Source organism: Scyliorhinus torazame, chromosome 18, assembly GCF_047496885.1.
Source record: "Scyliorhinus torazame isolate Kashiwa2021f chromosome 18, sScyTor2.1, whole genome shotgun sequence".
NCBI lineage: Eukaryota > Metazoa > Chordata > Chondrichthyes > Carcharhiniformes > Scyliorhinidae > Scyliorhinus > Scyliorhinus torazame.
In genome coordinates, this window is record NC_092724.1 from 43,426,372 (window position 1) to 43,448,300 (window position 21,929).

Consider the following 21,929-nt stretch of genomic DNA (forward strand, 5'->3'; position numbering starts at 1 on the left):
AGAGATTTATCTTGATCGTTGCTCTTGTGGTGCAACTGTTAGGTCCAGTTGAGCCAAATGACCTGTTACTGTGCTGTATATTCTATACAATTTCTCCTCCTCCTTCACCCTCCATTCCCATCTTTATGCTGGAAAGGGAACCTTAAATCTTTTGAGCTCCATTTAACTTTGCATTAATGCATCAATATGAATCATACCCACATCTTCTGCAGCTAAATGGTTAATGCCCCCAAACATGGAGACTGGTGATGTAAACCCTTTTCCACAGACATTGTTGGACAGTTAATATACATCTCATAATCAAAACCACTTTTGGATCTTATCCAGGAAGAATATTTTATTTTGCCGGTTTTCTCCCATTTTCTTCACTATATTGGCTCTATGAGCACCTCTTCCAAGTGATTATCCATCATTCCACTGTGGGAAGGAGGCATCACAGCTGAAGCCAAATCTGTCTTAACTTGGTATAAACACATATTGCAGTTTCCAGTCAGGAGCAGAGGTCTTGGCGACCATAATCTTTGCCCAGTGTGTGAAGACCAATTTTAACATCCCCACCACTGCCCCTAAGCTCAGCTAATGGATTCAGATTTTTTTCTTTAGAAGGAGCAGCCTGTGCTCCACTGAGAGTGCTTGAAGAAATCCCAACTCCTGACAACCTTGGAGGCCCCCAGCCCGACCTCGCAGGCCCCCAGCCCGACCCGACCCCCGATCTCCTCCTCTTTCCCCCCCCCCCCCATGTCGACCCTTAATTCCTCGCCCCCAGGTCAACCCCTGATCTTCCCACAACGATCCTTGATCATTCCCCATGACCTTCAATCCTTATCCCTGACCTGCGATACTCCCCCACCCTCTCCAAGGCCCAATACACCCCACTAAATCCTATCCATTTACCTTAGGCACTTGTCCACGGCCTGTCAAAGAACTATAAATTTCAACGGATCTTTAAATTTGCTTTGTTTATAGCAGCTCATTAATTTAGACTCTGCTGAACTTCAATGCTGGGGCCCGGGTAAGTGCTGCATTGCCTGAATCCCACCCAGCCTGAATCAGAAGGTAGCAAGACAGACTGGGGAAAAAGTGATGTACAAATTGGGCATGGATTGGCAATTCAATGCTGGTTACCACTCCGAGGAAGTCCAGGCCCTTGATTTATGCTATCATGCAAGATATTGAGCAGGACAGCCACACAACAAATGCAAGATACTTAGATTGCTTGCGGAAATGACCAGCAGCATTGTACCCTAGATGATATTTGCGATGGGCTGAGATATTTTCCGGATGGCCATGCAGAAGGCAAATAGCCTCGTTCTGTCACCTTAAGTATGTTCTTTTGAAAAATCTGTAACTTAGCACGTGCAAAAGAACTAAGTACTTTCTATGGGGTTGAATTTTCTACTGGCTTGAAATAATAATAATTTTTATTGTCACTAGTAGGCTTACATTAACACTGCAATGAAGTTACTGTGAAAAGCCCCTAGTCGCCACTTTCCGGCGCCTGTTCGGGTACACGGAGGGAGAATTCAGAATGTCCAAATTACCTAACAGCACATTTTTCGGGACTTGTGGGAGGAAACCGGAGCACCCGGAGGAAACCCACGCAGACACGGGGAGAACGTGCAGACTCCGCACAGACAGTGACCCAAGCCAGGAATCGAACCTGGGACCCTGGTGCTGTGAAGCAACAGTGCTAACCACTGTGCTACCGTGCCGCTCTCGATGTGCTTATTGCTAATGTCCAATTAAATAAGTTTAACACCTAATACACGAGAGCAGAAAAGTTATACATATAAGCATTCTTTACCAACTCCAGGTTTAAATGTCTTGAGTTTAATTTTAATTGGGTAATCAAACACTGATGGCCATTGGACTGATGCTGCGCCTAATGCTTTTGTTAGATTAGATAGATCCATGTCACATTTGTATCTCTGACACCAGCTTCCTTATGCCTTTGGGGATGACTCGATGTTTATAGTTACCCTGTGTAATTTTGACTAGTTTCTTGCTAACTGGGCATCATGTTGGATTAATACGGAGGTTGAATGAGTTTCTGTATAACAGGTTATTATATTAAGTCATGGGGAATGTGGACTTGTTGCTGGAGGCCCCCAGGGTTGATTCTCAGTCTATGCTGTTGGTCAGTATCTCACCTACAGTGATAATACCTTGCTGCCACTGGGTTAGGGGTGTTTCAAAATTAGACAGGAAATTTTCTCTGGACTGATGCCAGTGACATCCTGTGGAAAGCATGTGATTGTGCATGTCAACAGAGGACCGGATCGGGCACTGGATGAATGTCCCATACAATTATCAGTTGGGGATACTTGCCTAGATTCATGGTCACATGGATGAGGCATTGAAGGAAAGCCCATGGAACTATAGCGCAGCAGGAGTCAGCACCTTCAGAAGAAGAGAGAAAGCCAACAGAAGTAGAAACAAAAATACAGACGGCAATGTATTTTCCAGATCATTAAAAATTCAGGGGTTAATTCTGCAAACTCATTTATTTAACACTGAGCTTTAGAGGCTGCACTTAAGTGTGTATAAAACTGAAACAGTTACACCTGACTTTCAGCAATAATTGAATGCGATCAAGCATTTTGGTCCTTCATAATTAACAAAAACCTTAAGCAACAGAAATGGGTTAACTGGAGGAGACAGTTTCTACAAAGAGCATAAAGTTAATATCTTTCAAATACTGACTGATGTATATTTGTAGTTCTTTTAAAACTCCAAGTTATTTCTATGTTCACCATAGAAAGATTATGGGGGGGGGAGGGACTTCCGGGTGCGGCTATGCAGAGCTAGGTCGCATATTCGGTAGCTCCCGCTTGGAACAAACTTTTGGGCTCTTTTACAGGGCCCCCCACAGCATTTGTTTGACATTTCCCAGTGTGGCAAGAAGACTGCGGCATTCCCCTGACAGTGTCCCCCAGGAATGTTATGTCTTTTGGCTACCAGACCCGGTAGAAACAGTAAAAGATTTGGCTTTGGCTGCAGGTTTAGACAAAAGCCTCTTCCAGCATGCAGGCGGGGGAAGGGCAAGCTTAAAGCTACAATCTGACTTGACTCTTATCAAAGGTGAATTCTAGCAGCAGAGGGAACAACTGTGAAAAGATCTACCAAGGCCATTGAAGAAGTAGGGACGAGGCTTCCGGTGGCGGCCATGGAGGAGTAGGTCGTGCATTCGGCAGCTCCCGTCTGGAACTGACTCTCAGACCTTTTTCAGGAGTTTCCATAGACTTTTTAAACGGACCAGAAGTGTAACGGCCAAAGGAGCGGCACTGGAGCAACGGGAGAAGCGAGGGAAAGAAAACAAAATGGCGACGGCCAGGGACAAAGGGGAGCTGCAGGAGTTCATCAAGCGCTGCTTCGAGGAGCAGCGCGAGGAGATGCGCAAGGAGATGTTGGCGCCTATGCTTTCGGCAATTGAAGGACTCTGGATCACCCAGAAGGTCCACGAAGCTAAGATCCAGGAGGTACAGAAAAGAGTCAGAACGAGGTCGAGTCCGTGGGCCTGGCGGTGAGAGTGGAGCAGAACGAGGCGCTACACAAGAGGTGGGCGGGAAGACTCGAAGACCTGGAGAACAAGTCGAGGAGAAAGAATTTGCGAATCCTGGGTCTCCCTGTGGGAGTGGAGGGGGCTGATGCCGGGGCATACGCGAGCACGATGCTCGAGGCAATGATGGGCACGAAGGCCCCTTCGAGGCCGCTGGAGTTGGACGGGGCACATCGGGTGCTGGCGAAGAAGCCCCAGGCAAATGAGCCGCCAAGGGCGATGGTGGTGAGACTCCACCGGTTCACGGACAGAGAGTGGGTCCTGAGATGAGCCAAGAAGGAGCGGAGCAGTAAGTGGGACAATGCAGAGATCCAAATATACCCGGACTGGAGCACGGAGGTTGCAAAGCGGAGAGCGGGTTTCAACCGGGCCAAAGCGGCGTTGTACCGGAAAGAAGTGAAATTCGGAATGCTGCAGCCAGCGCGACTGTGGGTCACATACAAGGGCCAACACTATTACTTCGAAACGCCTGAAGAGGCGTGGACCTTTGTACAAGCCGAAAAGCTGGACTCTAACTGAGGGTAGGGGGGATGTTTGAGGTTTGATGTGTGATGGTTGTTGTGTGATAGGGGGTCAATCATGCGCAGGATATGTTACATGGGCTAGGGGAGAGAGACAAGGCCGCGACAGGAGCTGCGCCAGAGGGGGCGGAGCGGGCTTTGGAAAGCGCGGGGTGTTTTCCCGCGCGCGGGAAGAAAGGCGGGAAGGGGACCGAAGGAATGCATATGGATTGGGAGACTCCCACGCGGGGAGGTCAATGGGACAGCGGGTGAAGCCGGGGTCAGCAGGCGTCAGCTGACTTACGGGAGTGACATGGGGGGAGCAAAAAAGCTAGACGGGGGTCTAGCGGGAGGGAGGGAAGGGGGGGGGGGGAGGAAAGGGTTGCTGCTGCACTGGCCGAAAGGGAATGGGACACAGAAGAGGTGGTCGGGACGGGGATCCCCCCTCTGGGGGACTGGAGGGTGAGGGAGGCGTGGACACGGGACTGGCCCAGAAAAGGAGATGGCTAGTCAGCGGGGTGTGGGGGGGGTGAGAGCCCCTCCAATCCGGCTGATAACGTGGAATGTGAGGGGCCTGAATGGGCCGGTGAAGAGGGCTCGAGTGTTCGCGCACTTAAAGGGACCGAAGGCGGACGTGGCCATGCTCCAAGAGACACACCTGAAGGTGGCGGACCAGGTCAGGCTAAGAAAGGAATGGGTAGGACAGGTATTCCACTCGGGACTGGACGCGAAGAATAGAGGGGTGGCAATATTGGTGGGAAAGCGGGTGTCATTTGAGGCCAAGACTATTGTAGCGGACAATGGAGGGCGATATGTAATGGTAAGCGGTAGGCTGCAAGGGATGTGGGTGGTGTTGGTAAACGTATATGCCCCGAACTGGGATGATGCAGGATTCATGAAGTGCATGTTAGGGCGCATTCCGGACCTGGAGATAGGAGGCCTGATAATGGGAGGGGACTTCAATACAGTGTTGGACCGCTCCAAATCAAGGACTGGAAAGAGGCCGGCGGCGGCCAAGGTACTTTAGGGGGTTTATGGATCAGATGGGGGGAGTGGACCCATGGCGGTTTGCAAGGCCGCAGGCCAGGGAATTTTCTTTCTTCTCCCATGTACACAAAGCCTACTCCCGGATAGATTTCTTTGTTCTGGGTAGGGCGCTCATCCCGAGGGTGGAGGGGACGGAGTATTCGGCTATAGCCGTTTCGGACCATGCCCCACACTGGGTGGAACTGGAGCTGGGAGAGGAGAGGGACCAACGCCCGTTGTTGCGGCTGGATGTGGGACTGCTGGCGGACGAGGTGGTGTGTGGGAAGGTGAGGGGGTGTATCGAAAGGTACTTGGAGGCCAACGACAACGGGGAGGTGCGGGTGGGGGTGGTATGGGAGGCGTTGAAGGCGGTGATCAGGGGAGAGCTAATTTCCATTAGGGCTCATAGGGAGAAGACAGAGGGTATGGAAAGGGAGAGGTTAGTGGGGGAGATTTTGAGAGTGGACAGGAGATACGCAGAGGCCCCGGAGGAAAGATTACTTGGGGAAAGACGACGGCTCCAGATGGAGTTTGACCTGTTGACCACAGGGAAGGCGGAGGCACAGTGGAGGAAAGCGCAGGGGGCGACCTACGAGTATGGGGAAAAGGCTAGTCGGATGCTGGCACACCTGCGCCGTAAGAGGATGGCAGCGAGGGAAATAGGGGGAGTCAAAGATGGAAGGGGAGCCACGGTTCGGAGTGCGACGAAAATAAACTAGGTATTCAAGGCCTTTTATGAAGAGCTGTACAGATCCCAGCCCCCAGCGGGGGAAGAGGGGATGAGATGATTCCTAGATCAGCTGAGATTTTCGAGGGTGGAGGAGCAAGAGGTGGCTGGTTTGGGGGCACCAATTGGGTTGGAGGAGCTGAGCAAGGATTTGGGGAGCATGCTGGCGGGGAAGGCCCCGGGACCGGACGGATTCCCGGTGGAGTTCTACAGGAAGTACGCAGACCTGTTGGCCCCGCTACTGGTGAGGACCTTTAATGAGGCAAGAGAGGAGGTGACCCTGCCCCCGACAATGTCGGAAGCGACAATTTCTTTGATCCTAAAGCGGGACAAGGACCCACTGCAATGTGGATCGTACAGGCCGATATCGCTCCTCAATGTGGATGCAAAGTTGCTGGCAAAAGTGCTGGCCACGAGGATCGAGGACTGTGTCCCGGGGGTAATCCACGAGGACCAGACGGGATTTGTAAAGAGCAGGCAACTAAACACCAATGTACGACGGCTCTTAAACGTGATAATGATGCCATCGGAGGAGGGAGAGGCGGAGATAGTGGCAGCTATGGACGCGGAGAAGGCCTTTGACCGAGTAGAGTGGGAGTACCTCTGGGAGGTGCTGCGCAGGTTTGGGTTCGGGGTAGGGTTTATCAATTGGGTTAAGCTCCTTTACAGAGCCCCGATGGCAAGTGTAGTGACGAACCGGCGGAGGTCGGAGTACTTTCGACTGTACCGAGGGACGAGGCAGGGTTCCCCCCTGTTGTTCGCATTGGCGATCGAACCATTGGCCATGTCATTGAGGGAGTCTAATAAATGGAAGGGGGTGGTCCGAGGGGGAGAAGAGCACGGGTGTCGCTATATGCGGATGACCTGTTGCTGTACGTGGCGGATCCAATGGAGGGGATGGTGGAGGTCATGCAGACTCTAAGGGAGTTTGGGGAGTTTTCGGGCTATAAGCACAATGTAGGGAAGAGTGAGCTCTTTGTATTACAGCCGGGGGACCAAGAAAGAGGGATAGGGAACCGACCGCTGAGGAGGGCGGAGGGGAGCTTTCGGTATCTGGGGATCCAGATAGCCAGGCGTTGGGGGGCCCTACATAAACTGAATCTGACGAGGTTGGTGGAGCAAATGGAGGAGGATTTCAAAAGATGGGACATGTTACCGCTCTCGCTGGCGGGTAGAGTGCAGTCGGTCAAAATGGTGGTCCTTCCCAGGTTTCTGTTTGTGTTTCAGTGCCTTCCCATCGTGATCACTAAGGCCTTTTTTAAGAGAGTAGGCAGGAGTATTATGAGGTTTGTGTGGGCGAATAAGACCCCGAAAGTAAGGAGAGGGTTCCTGGAACGCAGTAGGGACCGAGGAGGGTTGGCGCTGCCAAACCTGGGGAGCTACTACTGGGCAGCATATGTAGCGATGATCCGCAAGTGGGTTATGGCGGGAGAGGGGGCGGCATAGAAGAGGATGGAGATGGCGTCCTGTCAAGGAACGAGCCTGGGGGCGTTGGTGACGGCACCGCTGCCGCTCTCGCCGACAAAGTATACCACGAGCCCGGTGGTGGCGGCAACGCTAAGGATCTGGGGCCGGTGGAGACGGCACCGGGGTGCAATGGGAGCATCGGTGTGGTCCCCGATCAGGGGTAACCACCGGTTTGTCCCGGGGAAGATGGACGGGGGGTTCCAGAGCTGGCATCGGGCGGGGATTGGAAGAATGGGGGACCTGTTCATCGACGGGACGTTTGCGAGCCTAGGGGCACTGGGGGAGAAGTTCGAGTTACCCCCGGGAAATGCCTTTAGATATATGCAGGTGAGGGCTTTTGTGAGGCGACAGGTGAGGGAATTCCCGTTGCTCCCGACACACACAGTTCAAGATAGGGTGATCTCGGGTGTATGGGTCGGGGAGGGCAAGGTGTCGGAAATACATCAGGCGTTGAAAGAAGAGGGGGAAGCGCTGGTAGAAGAGTTGAAGGGTAAATGGGAGGAGGAGCTGGGGGAGGAGATTGAGGAAGGTCTGTGGGCTGATGCCCTAGGTAGGGTTAATTCCTCCTCGTGTGCCAGGCTCAGCCTGATACAATTTAAGGTGGTCCACAGAGCGCACTTGACGGGGGCGAGGTTGAGTAGGTTCTTTGGGGTAGACGACAGATGTGGAAGGTGCTCAGGGAGCCCGGCGAACCATGTCCATATGTTTTGGTCATGCCCGGCACTGGAGGGGTTCTGGAGAGGAGTGGCGGGAGCAGTATCTCAGGTGGTGAAAGTCCGGGTCAAGCCAAGCTGGGGGCTAGCAATATTTGGAGTAGTGGACGAACCGGGAGTGCAGGAGGCGAAAGAGGCCGGCATTCTGGCCTTTGCGTCCCTAGTAGCCCGGCGAAGGATCTTGCTAATGTGGAAGGAGGCGAAGCCCCCCAGCCTGGAGGCCTGGATAAATATAGAACATAGAACATAGAAAATACAGCACAGAACAGGCCCTTCGGCCCACGATGTTGTGCCGAACCTTTGTCCTAGATTAATCATAGATTATCATTGAATTTACAGTGCAGAAGGAGGCCATTCGGCCCCATGAGTCTGCACCGGCTCTTGGAAAGAGCACCCCACCCAAACACAACACCTCCACCCAACACCAACGGCAATTTTGGACACTAAGGGCAATTTATCATGGCCAATCCACCTACCCTGCACATCTTTGGACTGAAGATGATATGGCTGGGTTCATAAAGTTGGAGAGGATTAAGTTCGCCTTGAGAGGGTCTGCGCAGGGGTTTTACAGGCGGTGGCAACCGTTCCTAGACTATCTCGCGGAGCGTTAGAGGAAGGTCGGTCAGCAGCAACCTTGGGGGAGGGGGGGGGGGGGTGGGGGGGGAAGAGGGGGGACTGCCTGGGAGGGTGGATGAGCAAGAGATGACATGAAGGGTTGGGGAAACTGGCACGTACGGGTGCGGGCCAGTGTACAAAGCTGTGTAAATATATCATTTTGCCATGTATATATCTTGCTCTGCGCAATTTCTCGGTTTTTTTTTTGTTACGGGGGGGTGGGGGGGTTATTGTTTGTAAGGGAGAAAAATTGTGTTAAAAAACTTTAATAAATATATTTTTTTTAAAAAGAAAGATTATGGGCGTGATCTAACGGCCGCATTGTGCCTGACTTGGGGCGAAATGCGGCCGGTAAATCTGACAAGAGGCCTTGTGATCAGGGGCCTCTGGGTGGCTCGGCTCTGGGCACAGTGGTACCGACATCCCTGATGCCACCTGGGCACCCTGGCACCTGGCCATTACCCTGGCACTGCCAGATGGAAATACCCAGCTAAACGCCCTTGACACAGGACTTTGTTTCATTTCCTTTAAATCATTCCCTGTGTGTAAGACTGGGTACTAAACTGAACAGAAAGAGTTTAAACAAAGTTCTATCCTACAGAGGTGTGAATTTATACTGAACTGCTAAGTGATATTTGATGAAATATAAAGTCCCAAATCTTATGATTTTTGAAGCATCAGACACTGGACGTACAGCTGCCAGACGTATGACTAAAGATGCACATTGGAACCCTCTGACCTGACATGCCAACGCCTGTGGGAATTACCCAAGAGGTATCAACTTTTGATGGGAAATTCCCAGCTCCCTAAAGTCCCTATCTCTGAGCTAGGGTCAGAAAGTTCCATGGTATTTACCTTGATTGTTATCTATGCAATGTTAGAAAACCTAGTCTAACATCTGGGTAACTCCACAATCAATCCCTCCTAATTATCCCAAACCCGCTTCCCCCACACCACCAACCCCATTCGACGATATGCCAATCACCCAAATCTCCTGACACAACCAACCCCCTGACCTGAGAACCCCTCACCCGCCTAACTATCCGCTGACCCAACCTGACCTGACTATGCCTCAAACACCTGACCCTCCCCAGACCTGACTAACCCCTGGCACCTCACCAATCTGCCACCTTATCCACCTACTTATCCTCTTACCTACCTCGCCCACCCACTCATTCACCTTTCCACTCACATTTGTTCACTAACATTCAAACTGGATCTTTAAACTTATCATCAGGCAACTAGTGTTGTAAAAGGGATGTGTCCTGTCTTCCCCTGTCTCTACTTCGTTTCGACAGAGCTCCTCTATGGATGCTCCACTACACGCTTCCATGGGAACTAGGCTTGAAATGTTCCGGTAGAAATGTGTAGCAACATCAAGTCAAGCGAATTTTCAACCTCGGCAGCAATCCGACAATCATTGCCGCTGCTCAGAAGGTCCGGACTTAAGAACTCTGGTGAAAATGTCTGTCATCCTTTTCAAAGTCATATTGAATGGCACTTCTGATGGACTAATGGGTTAGAAGGTCCCAGTTTCATTACCTGATCTATGCTGAACTGGGGAACAGCAGGAAGGCAGCATTTACCCCATGACTTAGCTGAGGAGTTGAAAAATAAGCTGTGGTTCTGATTTTGTTCCTCCTATCTGTCTCCCAAATGCTCTCCTGTGTTCACAGCTGAAAATACAATGTGGATGGATGGTAGGTGAGGATAGGATTGAACCAATATTGCCCCAAAGTCAAGTGACTAGTTGATATAGTATGAGTTCATAGTTGATGAATGACCATAGGTGAGATAATCGAGAGCTGCAAACCACAGGTGCCAATTCCTTAAGTTGAGTTCTAGGAAAGAAAAGTAGGATTACGGCTGAATGCATTAAACTACAATTAATTCAGCAACACATCAATGTCAGAGAGAACAGAAAACTTCCATTCCTCTATCGTGACTGATCTGGGAATTTTCTACATTGATATTGGGCACCTGAAATGGTAAAGTGTTATATCTCCCAATATTAATATCCCTTTTCTTCCATTCCCTGCTCCGCATTGTTCCTTTCTCAGCAGTAATATGATCTGCTTTTTAAAATATCACAAAATGTAATTTGCATCATGCATTAAGAAGACAAAAGTTCAAGAATTTAAGCTTGTTCTTTAAATGAGATGTTATCTGGCTGTATTTCATTTTTGGCAAAATAATAATGATGCTTGACTGTAGCTACTGGTTTGAATCAAAGCCCTGGTAAATAATTAATAGGTTTTCAATGCAGAATGTTAAATACTGCCCACGTTAACAATGCTCTCATATTTATCCCTAGGGCCAGTGACAAATGCCTTTCTGACGGTTGCCTCGGCTAATATGTTCAACCCTGACAGCAAGCCCAGTATAAGTCTCCCAAAATTTAGCAGACACGTACAGACCTCTGAAATCACAGAGAATGAAGAGGGAGGTGTTATTACTTTACGCCTTCAGCACAACAACAAGGTAGGATTTTACTCCATATTATCTTTTGACGTTTCATTGCCCTTGTCCATCTAGATGACAATGGTTGTGAGTTTAGAAGATGCTGTCTCAGGAGACGTGAGTTTTTGCAGTGCATCTCGTAGATGGGACACACTATTGCTCCTGCTGTCGATGGTGAGGTGGGTGAATGTTTGTGGATGGGATGCCAATCAAGCGGGCTGCCTAGTCATGGATGGCGTTAAGCTTTTTAAGTGTTGTTGGAGCTGCATTCATGCAGACAAGGGGAGAGTATTCCATCACACTCCTGACTTGTGCTTTGTAGATTGCGAACAGGCTTTGGGGAGTTGAGAGGTGAGTTGCTTGCCGCAAGACTCCCATCCTCTGACCTGCTCTTGTAGCCACATTTTATATGGCTAGTAAAGTTAAGTTTCTTGTCAAAGGCAAGCCCTCAGGATTTTGATAGTGGGGGATTCAGTGATGGCTATGCCTGAATGTCAAGGGGTGATGGCTGGATTCTCTCTTATTGGAGGTGGTCATTGCCTGCCACCTGTGTGCCAGCCGGAAGGTAGTGTAATCCAGAGACCCAGAGTAATGCTCGAGGGACCCAGGATAATGCTCCTGGGACCTGGGTTCAAATCCCACCTTGCCAGAATTAAAAGTCAAGATAACATTACCGATTGTCGTAAAAACTGATGCCCTTTAGGGAAGGAAATCTGCTTGCTCTGACTCGAGTCCCACAGCAATGTGGTTAACTCTTAAATTTCCCAGCAAGCCATTCAGTTGAAGTCCAATTAGGGATGGATAGTAAATGCTGGCCCAGCTAGTGACACCCACATCCCATGAACAGATTTTTTTTTAAATGCCCCAGTCTTCCAATGCCTCTCTTCCATTGTCCAGCTGTGTGGAACTGCAGTTACCTGCGATGGCTTCACCCCCTACATTCTGCCCCTAAGCAACATCCGGTTCCACATGCATACTTCTGGCACCTAGCCCCACCACTTTTGACCACTCCACTGCCTCTACATTCTTTAGCTGCTTGTCCAATTAAATAATTGGTAAGCTGAAACCATGATCTCCTTTTCCATCCCTAGCAAGTGTCTGAATCTGAAACAGACTGCTCACAACTTTGATATTGTATTGAACCCTGAGATAAGCTTCCAACCACATTTCCAAACCATCACTAAGACTGCCTACTTCCAGAGCTTCCACTTAACTCCTGCTCAAACCACATCAATGCCTTTCTACCTCTAGACTGGATAATCCCAATGTACTCATGGCCAGCCACCTATCTTCCATGCTCCATAATCTTGATATCTTCTAAAAAAGCTGCGATCTGCATCATAATTGAAATGAAATGAAAATGAAATGAAATGCACCTAGTTCAGTTCATCACTCACTTCAATACTCACCGTCCTACATTGACTCAAGTTAAGCAACACTTTGACGTTTAAACTCCTCATCCTTGTTTTTAAATCATTCCATGGCCTCGTCCTTCCCCATCCTTGTGCCATGCTCCAGCCATACAACCTTCTGCGATATCAGCGCTCCTCAAGGGCATCCCTGATTTTAATCATTCCACCCTTGATGCTTGTAGCTGAAGTTTTGAAATTCCCTAGGTAAACTTCCCTGCCTTTCCTTTAGCATTTAGGACGCTCCTTAAAACCTATCTCTAACAAATCTTTTGGTGATCTGTTCTAATATCTCCAATGTGTCAAATTTTGTTTGAAAATCTGTGAAGCATTTTGGGACATTTTACTTGGTTAAGCCTCTATATCAATATACATTGTTTATGTTGTTTCCGACACTCTTGAGAGATACTGCATGATATTTACTGCCTGCTACATCACAGCCCAGGCACTGCGCTTTTCGTTTTGCTTTTCTAACCGAAAGTCATTTAATACTGGATAGATTTGCTGCAGTCTAAAACGTAGAGCATTTTCTAATCTAATCTAAAAATAATTGTACTGTGGCCTTAGTGACACATCTTCAACTTAGTAGCATGACATTCCTGAAACATATAAAGCAATGTATATGTATGAGCACCACAGGGTAGTGTATGAATGTATATACATTATCTATTAAAGTAGTTCCCCCTTGAATATATAGCCAGCCTGTATTTGTGCCGGCCTCCAACCTGGATAAATGGGAAGGGTTAGCAACAGGAAAAGAATCCAACCGGCTGTAAATCCATCCGCCATATCCAAAAACAATGACATTTGATATGAAGGGTCATCAACCCATATTATGATGCCCCATGTAATGTGAGATATATTTTGAAGAACCGTAAGGGTATTTGAGGTGCTAAAGTTTTTCAGCATTTTTAACAATCACGTGAGAGCAGAACTGGAATGCTGTGGTGATTCAGTTTCAACTCTTAATATTAATTATCTCAAGCTGTTGGGACGCTTCTGGTCCACTTGCCCCCAATTTGACTGTGACATGATAAACTTAACCCCCCTTGCCCTCCATAGGTCAACATGGGTGACCACACTTTATTCTGCCACCTGTGCCATGAGGGAGCTTCATGGAGCTGCTATTGAATTCTCAGTGCATATCCAGCAAGAACTGCTCACACCCCTACATTCTCACTTCTGGAATTCCTCTAGGATGTATCATTGGTCACCACCTGCTTTTTCCATCATTTATAACATAGGGTCAGCTGACATTTGTATCGAATCGGAGCGCGGTTACAGTGCTGAGTATGCAGATGATGCATGGCTGGATCCCTTTGCCATTTCCCTTGACTGTCTCTGTGGCATCAGGCTTTTTAATAACTATCAATTTGTAGGTGAGCCCTCGATGATCTATATTGGTGTACTGGCCCCCAGCATTTGGATTTAAAATCCCCTTCCTCAATCACTGGCACTGAATGTGCCAACAAACCAGGTTCCAAAAACAAGCGAACAGTAAGGCAGAGTTTAAAAAAAGGTATTAATTTTCACAATGTTTCAAATTGAAATACTGGGGGTGGGGGGGTTTGCGATCTTACTGCTTAAATGTTTTACACTATTGCAGGGTTTGGACCATGTGGCAATTTTCTTGTCCATGTCTCGGATGCATGTGGGTTTTCAGAATGCCAAATGTGCCAGGCACCACATCAGGATGCTGATTCTGCATTAATTCTCCAACAAACAGTCATCGCTGTCTGTCTTGCCAATTCCCAGAATAACAAAATTGGAACATGAGCCACATTTTGTCCTTTTAGAGCTACAATGGTTATTTGATAGAAATGCTGCAGTGACTTGCATTTCTGAATGTTTACCATTATTTATTGTCAACTTGTTCAAACAATGATGGACTTCCAGAACATATTTCTGCTTAATCAGGTTAACTAAAGTATTTGCTAATTTACTTTCCCTGAGGTATTTATTGTGGCGACATGAAAAAAATTGGATTTTAAACAAAAGATAAAATATTCTTGATTAATAAAAGTAAAAGCTTGGATTCAGACTTAAATTTAATTCAGTTTTTTCTTGCTGACTCAGATTCTGTGTTTATGAAGCTCATTATGCTTCAGGAAGAAAGTGACGCTCAAGTATGGTCTGTAAGTGGTCACTTGTACCCTCTTGCTATTTACAGATCTCAAATCAATATATCGTATTCCTTCCGATTTCATATCCTTGCCATCTCCAAGTCCTCCGACTTCCGTCTCTGCCCCTGTGTGAGCTCATCCACTGATGAAATCATCAACTATGCCTCCATACTTCTAAACTTAACAATTCCAGCATCCACCTCTCTGTCTCCCCATCAGGGGAGGCGGTGACGCAGTGGTATTGTCACTGGACTAGTAATCCAGAGACTCAAGATAATGCTCTGGGGAAACGGTTCAAATCCCAAGCTGGCAGATGGAGGAATTTGGATTCAGTAAAAATCTGGAATCAAAAGTCTAATGATGACCATGAAATCATTGCCGATTGTCATTAAAACCCATCTGGTTCACTAATGTCCTTCATTGTGGGCGGCACCGACTGTGCCAGCATTTGTTGTTCCCTGACTGTCCTCCATTTCAGAAGGCTTTTGCGAATCCACCACATTGCTGTGGACCTGGAGTCACACGTAGGCCAGACCAAGTAAGGATGGCAGATTTCCTTCCCTAAAGGACATTCGTGAACCAGATTGTTTTTTACAACAATCGACAATGGTTTCATGATCATCATTAGACTTTTAGTTCCAGATTGGTACTGAAATCAAATTTCAACATCAGCCATGGTGGGATTCGAACCCGCGTCCCCAAATCATGCCCTTGGTCTCTGGATTGCTAGTCCAGTGACAATACCACTGTGCAACTGCCTTCCCTAAATGGCCTAGTAAGCCAGTCAGTTCAAGGGCAATTAGAGATGGGCAACGAATGCTGGTCCAGCCAGTGACATCCACATCCCAAGATCAAATTTTTAAAAAATCTTCCACCTTCTATAAACTTGAAGGGTTGGATTCTCCGGTTTACCAGCCACCTGTTTCTCAGCGGCACACCATTCACTGGTGGTGGTATTTTCTACACCCACCGCTTGTCAATGAATTTTCCCATTGAAGCCACCCCACACTGCTGGGAAACCTGTGGGCAGGCTTGTGCTGCCGGCGGGAACAGAGAATTCCAATGGCTAGAGAACTCCGGCTAAATTCATGCAAATGTTTGTTGCTTGTATCCTAACTCGCACCAAGATCTCTCCACCCATTACTCCGGGTCTCGCTGACCAATAGTGGCTCATGGTTAAGCAATGTCTTGATTTTACAATTCTTGTCCTTGTGTTCAAATGTTTCATGGCCTTGTCCGTCCCCATTTCTGCAATCCCCACCAACCGCACAGTGATCCGAGATCTTTGAACCCCTATAACGCTTACCCATAGCACATGCTACTATTGGTGACCTGCCTTCCTCAGTCAATGTCTTATTCTCTGGAATTCCTTCCCAAACCTTTCTTCCTCTCTACTTTACACCTTTCCTTGAGTTGCGCATGAAAGCCTAACTCTTGACTAAGCCTTTGGTCATCTGTCCAAATCTCTTTATGTGGCTGCATGTCAAATTTTGATTGATAATTGTTCCTGTGAAGTGGCTTGGAATGATTTTACTACATTAATGGTTTGATACATATATGCAAGTTGCTTTGTTATTAAAATCTTAGCTGAATGACTAATATCCATAGTGCAGTTCATCACCATGGCTGAGAAAGAGCAAGTGAGGTAAATCAGGGAGTTATAGTTCCTTGCCACCAAGCTTTTTTAAAGCTTGAAACTTTAGGAGGAGAGGAAGATGGGTGAAGTTGAAAAGTTCCACTGTTGTGATCCAGTGAAAAAAAAGGGCCTTGGGGTACTCTTGATTTCTGACATTAATTCTATTTGTATCCTTCTGACTCCTCTTCGCAGCACATATTTTGATAATATTGGGATTAATCTCTAATCTTCATCCTCTTCCAAAGGTGGACTCTTGTAAATTCAAATCTTTAACTAGCCCAGATATCACACTGATTTTACAGTTCCCTACACCTGAAAACTATTTAGTTGACCATGAAGTGCTCTGGGATGCCCTAATGTAGTTGAAGGTACTATGTAAATAACTGCAGGGTTTTTTGTAACTTCAGGAGACAGTGTGCATGTTTGTGTCACGTCTTGGATTCTAACTGCGTCCACCAGTCTACGGCACCACATACTGATAGATTGCTTTAGTAAACCGTCATCTTGTCCTTGGGGCACAGCAGCATTGTGTTGGCATTGACCATATTTTGCAAAGAAAATGTTACTCTTGACTCCCCAGTTTCTCCGTGGAATCTGGAAAAATTTAGAACCACATAAACCAGCAAAATACCAGCTTCCATGCTCACATAATTTCAACTGGAGAAGTGATAGCAATGTTACAAATGACCTCAGCATCCTGACAATGGAGAAGAAAAAAAAACAGCCAGAGGTCAAGTTCCCGACCACTAGTGATTCACTGGGAAAAGTATGCTTGCAGGCATTGGGTGAGGGCAGTAATGGGCTTCTATCTAAAGCCATCCACGATCATATATTTTTGCCAATAGCAACTGACCAGGCTCACGCATGAAAGTGACCAAGGGATAGTAACCAAGAAGCAAATGGCCCAGATTTTTCAGTCAAAGGTCAAGTGATTGTGCTCAGTGCCGACCTTGATCTAGCAAATTCTGTAGCATGGGTTTTAGCTTTCCCAACATTCATTTAATTCTGACGTCATGCATAGGGATTTCCAGGTGTCCATAAACAGTGATGCCATCATACAGGTAAGCAGCCAGTAGTATTGAAGAATTTACACAGACAGCAAAGCAGTAAGTAATTTTATCACTTTTTATAAATTGTACAGAAAGCAAAATAATGATTGGGTGTGATCATTTGAGACAGGGGCCGGTCTGTTGCAAACAAATGTAAATCTGCCTCAAGTTATCACAATGGGATTAAGGTTGAAACTGATAAGTCATATCTATATTTTAAAATCCATGGAATGTTATTCATAATGAAGAAATTTGACATTCCACAAATATGCAGTTTTCAAGGCCAGAGGGTTTGTACAGCAGCTACTATGATTTAGAACACTATTAAAAGCCCTGTAACATCTCATTCAACAATGTTCAACATGTTCAGAGGCTTTCACAGCCAGATTATAGTGTAAAAATGGAAATTCAAATCACTTTTTATATTTTCTGAGATCAGTATTTACAAAGTTCTTCCAAGAGCACACCCTGTATAAGAGTGGAGAATCACTCACAGCAACTACTGGATTGCAAGTTTAACTGCACATGTGTGGACATGAGAATTTGCTATCGTTTGCACAGGTAATGAGTGCAAATGCTGACAGTTTCACCCTCATTACAACTGCAAAAACTGATCCAATCAATAGGAGGGGATGTAAAAGGAAAGCATGCCCTGACCAGGCAGTTAATCTGAGCAGGATTTAAAAGATTAAAATCTTGCACTGGTACATCTTGTAACATTGATCTGGAGAGCCTATCATTGTGTTTGCCCTGCAGTTTTCACAGTTTAATTCATGATGCTATGAATATCCAATTCATTAGAAATCCGCAACCACTAATATATCACTGGTTGTAAACTATCACTCATCAGACAGGTAACATAAAAACACTGCTGCATGGCAGTTAGTAGGGTAAGTAAGTTATTAGTTTATTTGCTACACCATTAGCTGTAGGGCAGGGGTAGTTATGGTAATCACCCTAGCAACCTAATAGAAGGTCAGGAGGATGGTCAATAAACAACCAAACAAACACTGTGTACTTCTTGTCCAGGGCTTTTTACACCCCAATTTTGAGGTGGATGCACTTTTCTGGAGTGTAGGAGGGTTTGGGCTGCAACAGGTTTTGATCCTATTGTTCATTTTTTAAGTTTGTGATGACATTTGCAACTCTTCCCCCTCCCAAGCCAAACCAATCCCATGTCTTATCACAATTGGTATTATTCCTGTGCTTGAAGAATACACTCTCCTTTTAATTTTGTCTGCTGCCCTAAATCATTATCCCACAGGCGTTGGTCCTACTTCCAAATTAGGCTCTGTGAGACCACAAAGTGAGCATCAGCAGGCAGTGCATTTCTGTATGCCGTCACAATCAAACCTGGTCTCTTTCTTACCCAGCCACAGTACATAGGTATTTTCCAATAGGGCCCATGATCAGGAGCAAGAGCTCTGCCTTATGTTTTGTTCGCCTCTGTTATCTTGGGTTTCCCCTTGAGAGGAGTTAATACTTTCTCTTAAAAATGATAATTGGCTGCCTACCTCCGTTCAGTGGGCAGCTGATCGAGGCCCTGTTCCAATGTGATCTCCTGTATTTTGAATTTGTATAGCACCTAATCTGACAACCCAAAATACAGCCAATTAATTACCTTTGAAACACTGTACAGTCGACAAATTATTTGCCCCAGCAAAGTCCCACAGATAGCCTTTGATATAAATTACCTTTTTTGGTGATGTTAGTTGAGGGGGTCCATGTTGACCAGGACATAAGGCAATACTCCACTTCAAATAGTACCATGTTTCTTTATTGTTCACCTGAACGAGCTGATCGGTTTGAATTTCTCACCCAAAAAATGGCACCTTTAATGATACAACATTCCATCATTGCTGAACTAAACTGTCATCCCAGATTACATGCTGAGGTATTGCAGTTCTGACTCACAGGCACAAATGACTGCAAAGCTAAAGTGTAAAAACAAATTTAACAACAACATGCTTCCAGCTGGGAAGCTGCACTGTAAGACTGGATATTGGTCAGTTAGAGCTATATATATTTGTAACAAATTCTCCAACTCATGCTACCTTCCCCTCCAGCCAGGGAAGCTCATTGAATTAACCTCATGTTGCCCTTTGAGATGAGGAATGGTAACGCAGTGGAATGAGGCACTTAAGCTCATGATCAGTATTCACCATCAATATTAGTCCATTTATTGCACAGTATAGTCCCTGTATTATGCCCCAAAGGCTTTGTCAGTTCCAACCATGCAGCAGTGTGATATCTTTCTATTTCTCCCCCAAGCCAAAGTTACAAAATGCAAATAGTCCTTGAATTTGAATTACGACTTCCTCTTGACTATGTGTAGTAAACTGGTGACTGAGAAAGAAAAAACACATATAACATTAGAGCATTATTTTCAATAAAGTGGAAAGTTATTTCAGTGCGGCCTTCAATCAATCAAATATAAATTGGAGTTGCCCAAGTAGATCAGAGTCCAAATTGGACTGCTTCATGGACCACTTTGTCTGGGAAGCCAAATGAGGCAGTACAAATCTTGACTTGATAAGCGTGGCGATGCAGCAAAAATTAAAAAATTAAAAGTCCCCTTTGGGACTAGATGATAGATGATCGAGCTCAACATGATCGGGGACTCAAATACCAATGTCCAGGAACCAGGTATATAATTTTTTTTAAATAACTTTAAAGAAAATAGGAGCAGCTTGGATAAATTAATTGGAAATGTAAGTAAGAGGACAAATGGGATAACTTTAAAGGTGTCAGTATATCATTAATTCATGGATTAATGAATGAATCAAAAGCAAAATGGGAAGAACAACCTCCACAAAACCACATTGGACAATGGTTTGGAGGTTCATTATGGAAATAGGACAGTTTAAAAAAAGTTAAAAGGGTGGTCAGAGGGCCAGGAAGAAAGTTGGATCGCTGCAGAGGAATAACACAGCAGTAAGACATCTTATTGTTACAGCAGTGAAGGAGCAGTTGGGGAAGAGGAGAGGACCACAAAACAACATTCAGATAAAGCTGAAACTAAGGATGAACACAAAATAGAATACAGTAAGAAGTCTTACAACACCAGGTTAAGGTCCAACAGGTTTGTTTCAAACACTAGCTTTCGGAGTACTGCTCCTTCCTCAGGTGAATGAAAAGGTATGTTCCAGAAACTATATGCATGTTCCATTGACTCCATCTACACCTCCCGCTGCCTGGGGAAAGCGGGCAGCATAATCAAAGATCCCTCCCACCCGGCTTACTCACTCTTCCAACTTCTTCCATCGGGCAGGAGGTACAGAAGTCTGAGAACACGCACGAACAGACTCAAAAACAGCTTCTTCCCCACTGTCACCAGACTCCCAAATGACCCTCTTATGGACTGACCTCATTAACACTACACCCAGTATGCTTCATCCGATGCCAGTGCTTATGTAGTTACATTGTATATGTTGTGTTGCCCTATTATGTATTTTCTTTTATTCCCTTTTCTTCTCATGTACTTAATGATCTGTTGAGCTGCTCGCAGAAATATTCTTTTCACTGTACCTCGGTACACGTGACAATAAACAAATCGAATCCAATCCAAACATATATATAGACAAAGTCAAAGATGCAAGACAATGCTTTGAATGTGAGCATTTGCAGGTAATTAAGTCTTTACAGATCCAGAGATGGGGGTAACCCCAGGTTAAAGAGGCGTGAATTGTCTCAAGCCAGGACAGTTGGTAGGATTTTGCAAGCCCTGGCCAGATGGTGGGGGATGAATGTAATTTGACATGAATCCAAGGTCCCAGTTGAGGCCGCACTCATGTATGCGGAACTTGGCTATAAGTTTCTGCTCGGCGATTTTGCGTTGTCACGCGTCCTGAAGGCCGCCTTGGAGAACGCTTACCCGGAGATCAGAGGCTGAATGCCCTTGACTGCTGAAGTGTTCCCCGACTGGAAGGGAACATTCCTGCCTGGCGATTGCCGCGTGATGTCCGTTCATCCGTTGTCGCAGCGTCTGCATGGTCACGCCAATGTACCACGCTTCAGGGCATCCTTTCCTGCAGCGTATGAGGTAGACTACGTTGGCCGAGTCGCACGAGTATGTACCGTGTACATGGTGGGTGGTGTTCTCGCGTGTAATGGTGGTACCCATGTTGATGATCTGGCACGTCTTGCAGAGATTGCCATGGCAGGGTTGTGTGGTGTTATGGTCGCTGTTCTGAAGGCTGGGTAGTTTGCTGCAAACAATGGTTTGTTTGAAGTTGTGCAGTTGTTTGAAGGCAAGTAGTGGGGGTGTGGGGATGACCTTGGCAAGATGTTCATCTTCATCGGTGACGTTTTGAAGGCTGCGAAGGTGATGTCGTAGTTTCTCCGCTCCGGGGAAGTACTGGACGATGAAGGGTACTCTGTCGTTGTGTCCCGTGTTTGTCTTCTGAGGAGGTCGGTGCGTTTTTTTGCTGTGGCGTGTTGGAACTGTCGATCGATGAGTCGAGTGCCATATCCCGCTCGTACGAGGGCATCTTTCAGCGTCTGTAGATGTCTGTTATGCTCCTCCTCGTCTGAGCAGATCCTGTGTATACGGAGGGCTTGTCCATAGGGGACGGCTTCTTTAATGTGTTTAGGGTGGAAGCTGGAGAAGAGGAGCATCGTGAGGTTATCCGTGGGTTTGCGGTAA

The 21,929-nt window shown here is 46.6% G+C and overlaps 1 protein-coding gene across 2 annotated transcripts in view; it reads left to right on the forward strand.

Moving 5' to 3' along the window:
• wdr18 (WD repeat domain 18) overlaps nucleotides 1-21,929 on the forward strand; it is a 257,486-nt gene that overhangs the window by 218,014 nt on the left and 17,543 nt on the right. For both annotated transcript variants that reach the window (XM_072482676.1, XM_072482677.1), the window contains exon 8: nucleotides 10,922-11,088. In XM_072482676.1, coding sequence (XP_072338777.1) covers nucleotides 10,922-11,088 — 167 coding nt within the window. The remainder of the gene's footprint in view (nucleotides 1-10,921; nucleotides 11,089-21,929) is intronic.